At 38.6% G+C, this 13,309-nt stretch overlaps 2 protein-coding genes across 3 annotated transcripts; both read right to left on the reverse strand.

Annotated features, from left to right (window-relative positions):
* Positions 1 to 2,552: 2,552 nt before the first annotated feature.
* LOC116695821 (protein wntless homolog) lies at positions 2,553 to 6,886 on the reverse strand. 2 transcript variants are annotated; one of them, XM_032526303.1, is made up of 12 exons: positions 6,612 to 6,886; positions 6,132 to 6,395; positions 5,911 to 6,035; positions 5,641 to 5,796; positions 5,396 to 5,532; positions 4,675 to 4,843; positions 4,490 to 4,587; positions 4,343 to 4,406; positions 4,095 to 4,238; positions 3,918 to 4,001; positions 3,631 to 3,796; positions 2,553 to 3,490 (listed from the first exon to the last, which is right to left on the reverse strand). In XM_032526303.1, exons 1-12 carry the CDS (start codon positions 6,715 to 6,717, stop codon positions 3,390 to 3,392), a joined length of 1,614 nt encoding a protein of 537 aa, XP_032382194.1. In that variant the 5' UTR covers positions 6,718 to 6,886; the 3' UTR covers positions 2,553 to 3,389. The 2 variants fall into 2 exon arrangements, with proteins under 2 accessions (XP_032382194.1, XP_032382193.1); XM_032526302.1 differs by having other exon boundaries at positions 4,490 to 4,843.
* A 52-nt stretch (positions 6,887 to 6,938) lies between these two features.
* On the reverse strand, positions 6,939 to 10,723 carry dr1 (down-regulator of transcription 1; the record flags this gene model as incomplete). The annotated part of the gene is given in 3 exon segments (XM_032526304.1): positions 6,939 to 8,152; positions 9,350 to 9,513; positions 9,670 to 10,723. Coding segments are annotated over 3 exon segments (531 nt in total). The 3' UTR covers positions 6,939 to 8,005.
* Between the last annotated feature and the right edge of the window lie 2,586 nt (positions 10,724 to 13,309).

The following is a 13,309-nucleotide window of genomic DNA, read 5'->3' on the forward strand; positions in this document are numbered from 1 at the left end:
TCAGTTTCCAATGTAAATCAGAGTAACATACGTAGGGGACATGTTATGCTTAACCACATTAGTAAACCACTCTAAAACAAAGCAAGATGTTTACTCTGCTCCTAGTAGTTGCTTTCCCTCCAAAAATGTATCCTACTTCCTGAGTGTCAGGTGACTAAACAAACAATCAGGGGGCGTGTTCAGAAAGATTTTTATCAGAATAATTTTCAATATGAAAATATATTTTTAATTTAACAAAGAGCATGTGCTGAGAAGTATTAAAAATAGTTATTTGCAATTATAGTCAAATACATAAAAATGATTTAATTTTTTACTTATATTTGCAACTGATTGCAACTGATTTGCAACTGATTGGGACAAGGCATTTTAGAGTGCTTGCACCACAGTCAGAGTTTAATTATTTTAGAGTTAATAAACCCTGAGGGCATAAGCCTTGTTTTACTCCAATATACCAATGTTAAGTTAACATTTAATAGTTTAGTCTATTGAGACTTTGTTGTTCAAAGAAAGTTGTGAAGCAACATAACAAAAGGTAGACTTTTCATGGAGAATGACCTATTTCTAAATCTTCCTGATATTCACTTACTTTTCAGAAATAGCCTATTCTGTACACTTCCATTATGTTAGAAGCAAGTCCTTTCCTCCTCTTTTCTTTCTCTTGTCTCTACCACCTGTCACTTAAGCTGAGTTATACTTACCAACCAGTGTATGCACATATTATAACTTGTCCAACATTTAAAACTGAAAGGCTACAATTTTAGCCTAGGTTACATGGCAAATCACAATAACCTGATGAAAACCCATTAAATTAATATGTTTTCCGAAGTTGTAGCTTAGGCTACTTCTTGTTAAGGATAGATAAGTTATGGTGATCAACAGGAGTTCACCAGCCCTTTTATTTAACTACAGCCTTATACTCTCCATACACCGCTGGCATGTCAGGTTACAGTTGCTGAAAGGTTATTCGTGTGTAATCTCTATGCTGATGACCTGGCTTCTCGGAGCCGACAGAGCATTTGTTTCAAGACGAGCCATGAAATACTGCTCTCATTAAGCAATGTGTCCTAACTGTGTCGTTTCACAACGCAAAAAAGAAACATTAGTGCTGTTGATGACACATGACAGTAGACACGGAGAGAGTTTTCTGCTCCTGGCGGCTGCTGGGACCATAGAACTCTATGGTTGGAAAGAGACAACAGCGGCCTCTGTCGGTGGTTCTGTACATAGGCCTACAGTACACCTACTCGGCATGTCATAACATCTCAATTCTAAGAGATGACATTTTTAAGTTAAGTATAATAGTCTTTCCAATGCAGAATGTACAAATAATTTGTTGTGAAATGTAAAATTGCATACAACATATTAAAATGTGCATCCTTAACCTCGTCAATGTAGCCAATAATGCTCATGAAGCAGTTGTTTTTATTATTTTCAATTTTTAATTACCCGTGGGTGGCTATGGCTCAGTGGCAGAGCTGTCACCTGGCATTCAGAAGGTTGGTAGTTCAAGCCCTGGTTGAAATGAAGACCGTGAACCCCAATTGCTTCCATTGGTGTGTTTGTGTTTATCGGATGAACAGGTGACACCTTGGCCACAGTGTGTGAATGGTTCCTATGTTACAGTGCTTTATGTAGTCAAGAATAGAAAAGAGCTATACAAAAACTGACCCTTTACATTAATCTGCTGATTATTTTCTGATTTCATTGCAGTGGTGGAGTTATTCCGATTAAAAGTAGAAAAACAACATACAAATGCTCTTTTTAGTAGTTTTTAAGTAAAAGTCCTGCATTTAATAATACTTAAGTAAAAATACAGAAGTAGTAGTCTCTATCCCCTGTCACTGTTGTACGTGAAATTATTAGAGTGTTAATACTAATGCTTCAATGTGCATTTTACTGTGCTTGCTGCCTGAAGTGGAGCTGGTTTTATATACACTTAGCTAGTCTAGTCTAGTCTAGTCCAGTGGTTTCTAGTCTCGCAATGCACACCCACCTTTACAGTGCTGCAAAGGAGGGTCTGGCTAGACAACATTCCAGGATGGGAGAAGAACGTGCTCTGGTTTATTGGCATTTCTTTAAATCAGTCACAGTCGTCTTGGGGGGGTGCTTAGTGCCTCTGCAAAACAGTCTCAGGAAGGGACTTGTTTTGGTGGAAGGTGCAAGTTCAAAAGTTGTTTTAGTCATGCAACATAAAACTTGTCAAATAGTCTTGCTTGCTGTCTTAATTTACCCCACAGAGATCTGAGATCTGAGGAGCAGTTAACCATAGTCCTCATAAATCAACCGTGATTTAGATTGCCAACACAAAGAAAGTGGGAGGTGAGGGATATCCGGCGGTTCTTCCAATGGCACCTGAGCAATCCTGTAAATGAATCGTCGTTGATACAGACTAAGTGTTTCCTATCCTAACCTAGGGGCCGGGCCTCTTCCAAAGTGTTACAACAAAAATCTGAGGATAAATGGGAGAGAAAAGAAGAAATAACAAACTACAAATACTACAAATACAAACTACTATACACAGATTTATATTATTTTTATTATTTTTGTTTAGTAATGAATCTTTGCTTTATAATAAAACATGGGATGATTGTACCTCTGTGGGCCTCAAGCAGATGTGTAAATGAAACCACCTGAGAGGTTTGGAGGGAAAATGTCTCTGGGATAGAATTCCAAACGGCGCCCAACTCTGCATTGTATTTTAAAGGATTATCATATGTTGAATCTTAATTTGTAAAGTTACTAATAACTACATCTTTCAAATAAACACAGTTGATTAAAAGGAACAATATTTCACACTCAAATGTCGTGGAGTATAAGTATAAAGTAATATAAAATGGAGGTACTTGTACGTTCCATTTTATGCTTTCTACTTTACTACATTTTGGAGGCAAATGTTATACTTTTTACTCCACTATATTTGTTGAACAGCTTTTAGTACTTTGAACATTTGTGATAGTGATAAAATAATGTAAAAATATTGATCATCTAATGAATTATACTATAATATGATAGGGTAAGCTACCCAGCAGTAATTTAAGTAATTAAAAATGAGCCCCACCTTCACCAGCTGAACATTAAAGTAACGCTTAGACATTAATGCATCTTTAATCCAAAGATGTGCGTTCACATTAGTTACTTAGACACCAATGCATTGGAAAATAAGCTCCAGGTTGAAAAAACAAAAACAAAATCACCTTTTAAATTGCTTCTGAGTGAACATGGAAGCCATAGAAGCTGCATCGCTAATCTACCATCTACATCTCAAGTCATAAAGTGTTATTATTCTAGACAGTCCTGCAGTGTTTGTGGTAAAAAATCTTTTCAGAAACAAAAGCATAGCATATACAGTATAATAAAAAACAACAACAAGAAACAGCACTTTCTGGCAGTTATTCCTCGGCCACCTTCCCAGTGATCCTGTAGGTCTCAGTCGGCCCCTGCTCTCCACATGTCAGCTGAGTCTCTTGGCTTTCTGCCTTCTCAAGCACATCTGTCAACAGAGAGCATAATCTCAAACAAACATCTGAACAGCTGACATTTTTGCCAAGTAAATGCCTCGTTTCTTTTGTTTGGACTTTTCTTCTCATTTAAGAACTAGATTATTAAATGTACAGTTGAAATCTTACAGACCTGTTTGTTGACCATCTCCTGACTTGTTTTTGTTGTAATGGTTGGAGGGCGCATAGAGGAAGATAACGGTGAAAACATACAAGTTCCACATGCCATAGGTTCCTGTGAGAAAAGCACTGTGGACTTGGAGAGTGTGGTCTCTCCAGTGCCAGTGCCCCTCACTGACCTGGTGTAGCATAAAGAAAATTTGGACTCATTGTTAAGAGCCCAAAACATGCCATAATATCAAAGACTGTAATGCCACAACTATAGACTTCCATGTTGATTATTAGAGGGGGGATACTTACTTGATTTAGGATAAAGAAGATCACAGTCATTGCTGCACATGCCAGAGTTGCCAGCATAAAAAATTTGAATCTAAAGACTATACCCTGCCAAAACCAGCAAAAGAGAAAAAACAGACATAATGTTGTTTAAGCTACTGTGCTTCAGATTTTAAATTAATTGAATCAAACAAATCAAACCTTATAACGCAGTCGCCTAGCTTCTGGCATTTCAGGAAGTTGGTGTATTTTCCCATCAATGTTCCGGAACACACAACGCACCATGCCACACAAAGAGAGGAAATACAGACAAACAGAAATTCCTGCCACAATAACGAAAGTAATCTGTGATGACAGTCAAGGAAAAAGCATGGATGACAGCCACATATAAAGTATATTCTTATTAGGCAGAATTCTTTTCTGATACATCATGAATATCTGAGGGATACTGCCACCTTTGTCCCAATTTCTGATGCCCAAACACTGTAGAAAGGGTTGGTCAAATGAACCCCCCTTTAAGAAAAAAAGCACAATAATATTAAGGAAAGATATAACTATAACACAATAGACCTCATCAAAAGCAGTCATGGACTTACCTTTCACTCAGGTCAAATATAAGAAGAATAGATGAGCTGAACATCACCAGCCCAACCTGCCACCAGTACGCTGAAAGGCGATTCCTCTGACTTTGGTCCTGCATGGTATGTTGTTGAAAGAAATTGCATAACTGGCCTGCAAGTATGGAAACAATTATAGTAAAATAGTAGTAAAAGGTGCTAACCATAAGGTGTTCGCCACAGAAGATGATCCAGAAACAGAAGAGTGTGTAGTAGAAGACGCCCTGTTGAGAATCTTCAAATAGCAGCATCCACGTCCACTCAAAGCCCAGGGAGAGCCACTCCACCGGCATGTTCAGGAACGTCACAGAAATACCCAGGGCGAAAATCACCCTGTACAAGGGAAATATACGTAGAGTATTAATGACTTCCATTTGCTCTCAAAAGACAAGTAACCTTCTCCTGCAGGCATAATATTGACCTGGTTCTACCAGGCCGATCAAGCATTTTTTATTTCCCCTGCTCTCAACATGTCACCCTGAAGCACTTCAGTGCATACCTGTAGTATAACAGAGGGTTTACCTGTGGCTTCAAGTCTGCACTAAGTGACTAAAGAGCCTGGGTTGCACTCAGTTTCAACTTAAGTGCAGTAGCGCTGTGTACCTTCTAAAAAAGAATGATGTATTCAGTCTGTAACTGAAGCCTATGGATGTAGGGATGGTAAGGAGGCCCATAGGTTTCAACATAAAAAATAAAAAAATAACTTATTATTAACTCAAATGTATTATTTTTTATTATAAATGTATCATATTGTGTAATTTCTCTTTATAATATTGAACACTTTTTTTTCAATATTCATGATGAGGCTAAACATTTCTAATGGTACAAAGTCTAAGCAGTTGGTTTGATAAATACATTTAGCCATTCTTTCTTAATGGCTCATACTTTTCTAAAAGGACTGGATGTCTTGCCATGAGGCTGATCCTGTGCCAGTACCAAACTGTTTCCACAAATATCCAGGGACTGAACACAGTCTTCATGGTGATCCACACTCTAGTGAAGCCTCCATTCTGGTGTATGGCCTTTGTGAAGAGGGACAATAAATGTTTGAATGTAACACATGCAGGCTTTGCGGTTTAATTCCATCAAAAATATATAATGGAAGTTATATCATAAAAAAATAAACTCACCACTAAATGGATGTCTTTTATTTCCCCAATTCCTACATTCACTGTGTCATTCACTGGCAAGCGAAGGTTGATCAAAAAATATTTGTGGGCCACACTTGCCAGTTCCATTAATGGTATGGGGTCACAGTGATAAAAACGGCCTTCATTTTCATATGTCTGCAAAAGCATGGACTGTTACAGGTTACTAAGCAGAGATATTAAAGCATACTTGTATATATTATTTGTACATACATAAATATATTTATATTAAATGCAGTCATGCAAGTTTACCTTGGAAACTTCAAATATGCACCTGAGTGGCCTTTGCTCCACTGAATGAAACTTTGTAGTCCACTCAGATCTCAAATCATCCCTGAATGCAAGGCCAGCATCAATGGTGATGATAACATTATCTTCTACATAGACAGGGACAAGATACGTTTATTACATATCTACCACAAGAACTGAGGAGCTTAGTCCTATATTATTTACATGCAGGACAGAACTCTCACCAATCTGATTGATCAGTTTAAATGCAATGTCAAACTGCAGAACAGCAAGCATATAGTGAAACCAGGGACTCATTTCCTTGTTGGGGAGAGGTACGTGCACAGCAAAAACAATGTTGTTGGCATCCAGTGTTTTTGCCAGAGGGTCATCAAAACTATGGATCTGTTGGCACCGATTTGATCCCCACGGCGCAAGCCAGGAGCGTGCTCTGTGGCGATCAATACATTTGGTGGCCAAGTAGCGAATAGCACTGGTGGGACTGGGAGCTATGGCAAATGGGAATAAACTGTCAGAGACACACGGTTATGTTCTATGAAGAACAGACAAAACAAATGGTACATCTTATTTATTCAGCCACATTGAGAGAAGCGGTTTCAAGTAAGCATATATTTGTTGTGCTTTAAAAACACAAACTATATGTTGGTTACTTTCTATAAACACTATTTCTTATTACAACAAATAAATAAATCTAGACAACTTACCAATTAATGCTCCAACCATGATGAAAAGAACTTGGAAAACAAGAATGAAGAAACCAAAGAAAACCAATTTCTTAGTGCTCATGTTCTCTATGATTGCTCCTGCCATTTTTAATAGATTTAAAAAAGTGACACACAAGCATGTGGTCCCAAAAAGGCTAAGTGCTCCAATGCTGCTTGTCTACCCTCTCACACTGACTCTCCCAGGAGTCACAAATCATTGTCAGGGAGCAGAGGGGGGTGGGAGTGGAAACATCACGTGTTTAGATTTAGAACAATAAAACCCTTATTTGGGTTTGTATGATTAAAAACACAAAAAAACAAGTATATAAAACATGATTCCTTTATTGCTTGAAGAATACAACTTTCTAGCATAGGCGAGTGAATGTGTATCACAACTAGGTTACTTGTCTTTACACTGAGGATTGACCACAGTCACAATGCAAATGTTCGATACTGCACCCAAAGAGACGGAAATAACAAATTCAGCCTGGATATCAAAGCATCTTACAAAGTCATAGGTTAATAATCCTTAACGTTGTTTACACCGACCTGGAGTCAGCAACGAGAATCACAGTAGCACCTACACCTTTAAAAAACATTAACTCTGCGCTGTTCGTCTGTCCTCTATCTTTGGTTCTATGGAGACAAAAATATACATTTTCAGAAAGGTGTCCCTAATTAGCAATACTGTGGTGGCTCAAAGATAAAAGAAAATGCAACATAAGTATCTGAATGAGCTAAAAGTAACGAAAAAGGTCCATTTATTTCTCTACACAACAAAATACTTCCTATATTGACAACCCCTCAAATGATCGTCTGTTGAACAACTATACCAAGAGGGGGTAAAGAAAACCCTTTCTGTAAAAGTGACCATGACACCACAAGAAAGGAGAAATCGACTGCTCTGAAATTTTTCTGAAGCGGTTTCCTTAAACCACCAAAAGTGATCTAGTACAATGGGCATAGGCAAGCTCTCTGGTGCAGTACCTGAAGGAGTAAACACTTGCTGCATTATCACCAAAAATCACTGACATATCCCAGGCAATGTCTTCCTTCTGTGTCCACAACACATCCAGAAATCTACAAATTACTCACAACATAATATCAAGACAAAATTAAACAGAAGCAACTGGAAAACAGGGGAAGATGAGACTTCATTAATAGCCTCTCAATCCAAATAATTTTCAGGTACTGGTGTCTGACTGGTGTGGCTGTCGTGAAATCCCCCTCCATCTTTCTCTTCAGCGTCCATTCCAATGTGCTTTATCCATGTTACACTTATGTATACCAGCAGTCACACACACCTCATGTCTCTGCCAGTGACAGCACTGGGAGATTTGTGTGCTAACACTGTCCAAGGAAAAGATTTGGACAAGTAGAACGGCGTCCTGGGATCAAATGTCATCCTCTTCATCTTCATCCTGAGAGGAACCAGCCTGCTGGGCAGCACTGGCAGATGCTGCTGCCATCTGTGCCTGTTGGGCAGCCTGCTGCATCTGTAACCACTCTTGCTGGGCGAGCTCTGCCTGCTGCTGCCGCGCCTGCAAGAAAATAACATAAGTCAAAAGAAAGAAAATTAAGATTTTATTATAGCTGTGGAAATATTAGAGTATTTTGACTCAGATATTATGCTGTTATGCATTAGGGATGAGATGAATGCTCATTTTTGCAATACAGGGGAGCACAATTAGTGAGGCTGAATAATAATGCATTAGATGTTGCAAGACAATTGATTTATAGTAGCAAGTTCATTTGATCACGCTATGTTAAACATATTGATGTGCATTTATAATATGCACAAATAGACATGTTTTTAGTATCCCATTTACTTAGAGAGCAACAGCTGAGCTAAGGAGACAGTTTGCATTGGAAATTGCTTTGCTCGATCACAACATACAAACCCGAGTTGCATTTTTGTAAAGCATTACTTGCAGGAGCAGAAACAAAACCAGCCAGATTAATCAGTTTCTGTTGTGTCCACAAAGCCACTGCACATAAGTACCATAACACTTCAACATGTTCCAAATATGACAGAGACAGGGGTGTATAACAGCAGATATTTAAACAGCCCTATCTTCAGCCAATTCATTTGCTGTTGTGGTTACATTAAAATCACTGCAGGATTCAAGGATTTATTTTTCACATACTCATATTTCTCCATATGTGCAGTGAAATGGGGATGGCAAAATCTAGAGAGGGTGCTAAAAGGTTAGCGTGCAAATAGAATAATTAGAATGAAGTCTTCTTAATATCTTTGGCCAAGTTTTATTGCTCCATGATGTAACATATCCAGATAATTATTAAAGTGAAATCACATTTCAATTTATTAAACAGATCGATTATATGACTGTTTCACTGTTTCTCTGGCCACAAATCATTTTACACTATAGTTTAAATACCTTTACCTGCTTAGACCACACCTCTCTTTACCTATAATTTTGGCTGTTATTACCATCTCTTGTAATGTATTGCCATTTATCAATTCATCAAATGTTTATTTATGAATCATAGCTATGCATGTTTACATGTTTCTTTCCTTTCCTGTTAAATGATTATTTTCAATGTTTTATCTCTTAATTCACACACACACACACACACAATCTTACAATATACCACATATTGCAAAACTGCCTGAATGAAATCATAGTGATTTCCAGCCCCCAGCTTGTCCGTACAGTACTATGGGGGTGCTCATCCACAGCATAGAATTTTAATTTGTTAGTATTTTCAGATGATACCTTGGCAAACAATTCCTGTTGTTGTCTGAGGAGCTCTTCTTCTGGAATACCCAGGTTCTCCAGTCGAGAACTAGCTTTCCTCCTCTTCAGCGCTACAGTTTTACACTCCTGCAGGACGTCTTTCACCTCCGTGATGTATGATGCGAAACCAAGGCTCTCTAGGGCTGTGGTGTGAAAACAAAGAGGCGAAAGCGAAATATTTACTCTCTATGGTTTAAAATGCATGGCAGGGAGATGTGCACACACCCTCATGTATGTTAGTAATACATTGCCGGTTCGCTAGTTGTGCAAAGACGGAGTAAACGCGGACCAGGACTCACCATTGATGACATGCTCAGGAGATATGGTTTTCTTGTCAGACTTGTTGCATATTTCATTAGCTTCTGAGGATATGAGGTGTATGAACTCTGTGCAACAGTTCACCACAAGCTCCCTTGCGTCGTTAGCCACTCGTACGTTAGGGAGAGTTTCCTTAATCATCTTGTTGATAGCTGCTCTGGGGATGGTGAGGTCATCGTCGTTTCCAGAGGAAGAAGCCATCGTGGCAGGAAAATGACCACAAACCACAGAATTGAAAGCTCCGGTTCTTGACTGGGTGTTGAAAAATGTTAGCAGACGATGACAGACCTTCTTGAGTTAATGGAGATTATTGCCCAGGTAAAGGCAACGTCAACATTAATTTAAATGTCATAAGAAAGACGTTTCCTCAAAGTTAGCCAGTTAGCTAGCTTGCTAACATCTAAATAACATCTAAATGTACGTGTTAACACAAACAAGTTGCAGTTTCTGCAGAGCAACTCTTTTACACGGAATGTGACAGACAATAAAGGTCCAAGAAAAAACGCGAGAAACACAAAAACGTAAATACTGGAAAATATGCTTAGCTAGCTAGCTACTAAGCTAGCTAGTAGCTGTAGTCCCTGTCACAAGCAACCCAAAAGACAAGTGAAAGCGGAGTCTGAGAGCATGGCTAAAGCTAGGCTAACAATGAACTGGTCCTGCCATATGTAACTCGGTAGTTCGCTAGGTAGAGCGGACGAGAAAAATGAAGTCGCAACAACACCGCGGATTACTCTCCCTTGCATCGACCAAATGAGCCAAACATTTCAAACAATCTTAAAGCTACCAGTAGTTCATTTAAAATTTTGTATTCTGGCTAAAATTAGCCTAAATTTGGCCGGATACCACGTCAAACAAATAAGCGGATACGGTGTAAGGTGTTGAGCCTCTATTGTTTACCGCCACCTATTGTTCAATTAGAGAATAACACACTTCTATTACATTCCATTTTAATATATTGTTTTGTTTTTTGCTCTCAGCCTGAGCCTACATATTAAGAATTTACAGAGGTGGAAAAAGTACTAAAATATTGTAAAGTAACAATACTTTGATGACATAATACTCAAGTACAAGTAAAAAATACCTATCTGAAAAAGTATTCAAGTAAAAGTTATAAGTTGTTAATTTAAAATGTACTTCAAGTAAAAGTTACTTAGTTACATTAAAAAACGGGGCGGGGGGATCTCTCCCATGTACTAAAAATAGATCAAGGGCCATAGATCCAAAACTATTTTGTTTTTAATTAAAGGAAAAGGTATACAAATGTATTAACATCTATACAAATGTGTGTATTAACAACATAACACATGTCACACATAACATTTCATGCTACAATCCTAGAAAACTCCTAAAAACATGGAAACTCCCAAATGAAACTGGCTCTTCAACTAGAAAAAGATCTCAGACTAGGAGGCAGAGTGATGGTTAAGGTCTAAAAATCCAAACTTAATCCCATTAATGATGAATGATGAGCAGGCTATGCATTTGTCATGTATGCCTCATTTGCAATGAAACGATGCAGTTGCAAAATAAGACAACCATCACCATCATCAAGAATGAAGAAGGCAACGTGACTGTTGAACGCCCTTGCTCACGTTAGTATTTTAGGTGCATTATTTACATGCTGAAGTAGGTACACTGCATTAAGATAATTTGATTAATAGTGGGTTTATTGTTATTATTTGCTAGCATATTCCTATGTATTGTGTATGGTAGCCTTTACAATGCAATTTATTTCTTTGCAGAACCACACACACACACACACACACACACACACACACACACAGCCATAGCAGAGCCACACCCATGTTTACAGTTGCTTGATTGTAATGAAGCATCGAAAGAAAGAAGTTGTCTCCTCTGTGTTTCAGTTCAACTTTATTTCACACTATGATGGTTACATTTGCAACTATTGCGCGGTTCACAAGCCTGCCAAACTGTAGTGACGGTCCTTTACACTACTGTAGCCTTTACACTACTGACAATTTATTCATCAACATTTCACAATAAAAAATATCACACTTCTGCTCCTTGGGAAAAAGATATGGTTATGCCCTATTCATACTGATCTACGGAAACCGAGAACCGTTATCTTGAGATAACAAATTATTTCGTTATCTTGACATAACAAAGATCGTTTTATTAAGATAACGAATTAATTAATGATATGTTAGTCTTGAATTCAAACTAATGCGCTGCCACGAAAGGTTTCCGTAGCGCCGCTGGCAGTAGCTGTAGCATAGACTCTATATTGATATTGATATATGATTAATATTAACGATCTAGTAGCTGTAAGTTGTGCGATCCATTTGTACACAGATGGGAGGCTGACAAACTCTTATATATCCGGCTGCTTCAGCTAAGGTGATGTAAATGTAGACTAACGTTAACTAGCACTGTGATGTGAAACATAATTAAATGTTTATTAATTCATTTAAAGGTGCTTTGACATGTGACTGGGTTTCCCAGCTAACAATTTTTGGTTCCAGAACGTTCCCTAAAGGTTAGGTTTGGTTGTGTTTTGGTTGATAGGAAAGTTTTAGTTTTTGGTTACATCAAACATTCCCCTAAAGTTATCCTAACGTTGCAACCTTTATAGAACGTTCCCCTAACGTTATTTTAACGTTGCAACCTTTAGAGAACGTTGCTCTAACGTTATCCTAACATTGCAACCTTTAGAGAACGTTGCAACCTTTAGAGAACGTTACCTGCACGTTTTACATGTCCCTAACCTTTAAAAAACTTTAACAACCAAGATACCAATTGTATTATTACTTTAAACTTAGCAGGAATTAATGAAGAGGCAAACTTGGCATGGGATTTAAAACTTTAATCCATCCATCCATCTTCATCCGCTTATCCGGTATCGGGTCGCGGGGGCAGCAGCTCCAGCAGGGACCCCAAACTTCCCTTTCCAAGCCACATCAACCACTCCGACTGGGGGATCCCGAGGCGTTCCCGCCAGTTGGAGATATAATCTCTCCACCTAGTCCTGGGTCTCCCCGAGGCCTCCTCCCAGCTGGACGTGCCTGGACCACCTCCCTAGGGAGGCGCCCAGGAGGCATCCTAACAGATGCCGAACCACCTCAACTAGGCTCCTTTCAACGCGAAGGAGCAGCGGCTCTACTCCGAGCTCCTCTCGTGACTGAGCTTCTCACCCTATCTCTAAGAGACGCCACCACCCTCCTGAGGAAACCCATTTCGGCCGCTTGTACCCTGGATCTCGTTCTTTCGGTCATGACCCAGCCTTCATGACCATAGGTGAGGTAGGAACGAAATTGCCCGGTAGATCGAGAGCTTTGCCTTCTGGCTCAGCTCTCTTTTCGTCACAACGGTGCGATAAACATTTTATCATTTTATTACATTCTGTTTTAACTTTAATATACAATATTAAAAAATTACAAATCATTTATATTTATATGCAATAATCAGAAATAGTTTTATTGGCAATATAGACACATAATAGTGCAACTGTTGTGTGCAAGATGCATATTGGAATGATAAAGTACCGTAAAAAAAGAATATTTGACTGTATACAGTCAGTGTAAACATTGTATGTGACAGGATTTCTGCATTGTAGCCCAAAGACTTCTAATGGGGAGACACAGCATCCACAGAAAT

The sequence above is a fragment of the Etheostoma spectabile genome, chromosome 9 (assembly GCF_008692095.1).
Source record: "Etheostoma spectabile isolate EspeVRDwgs_2016 chromosome 9, UIUC_Espe_1.0, whole genome shotgun sequence".
Classification (NCBI taxonomy): domain Eukaryota; kingdom Metazoa; phylum Chordata; class Actinopteri; order Perciformes; family Percidae; genus Etheostoma; species Etheostoma spectabile.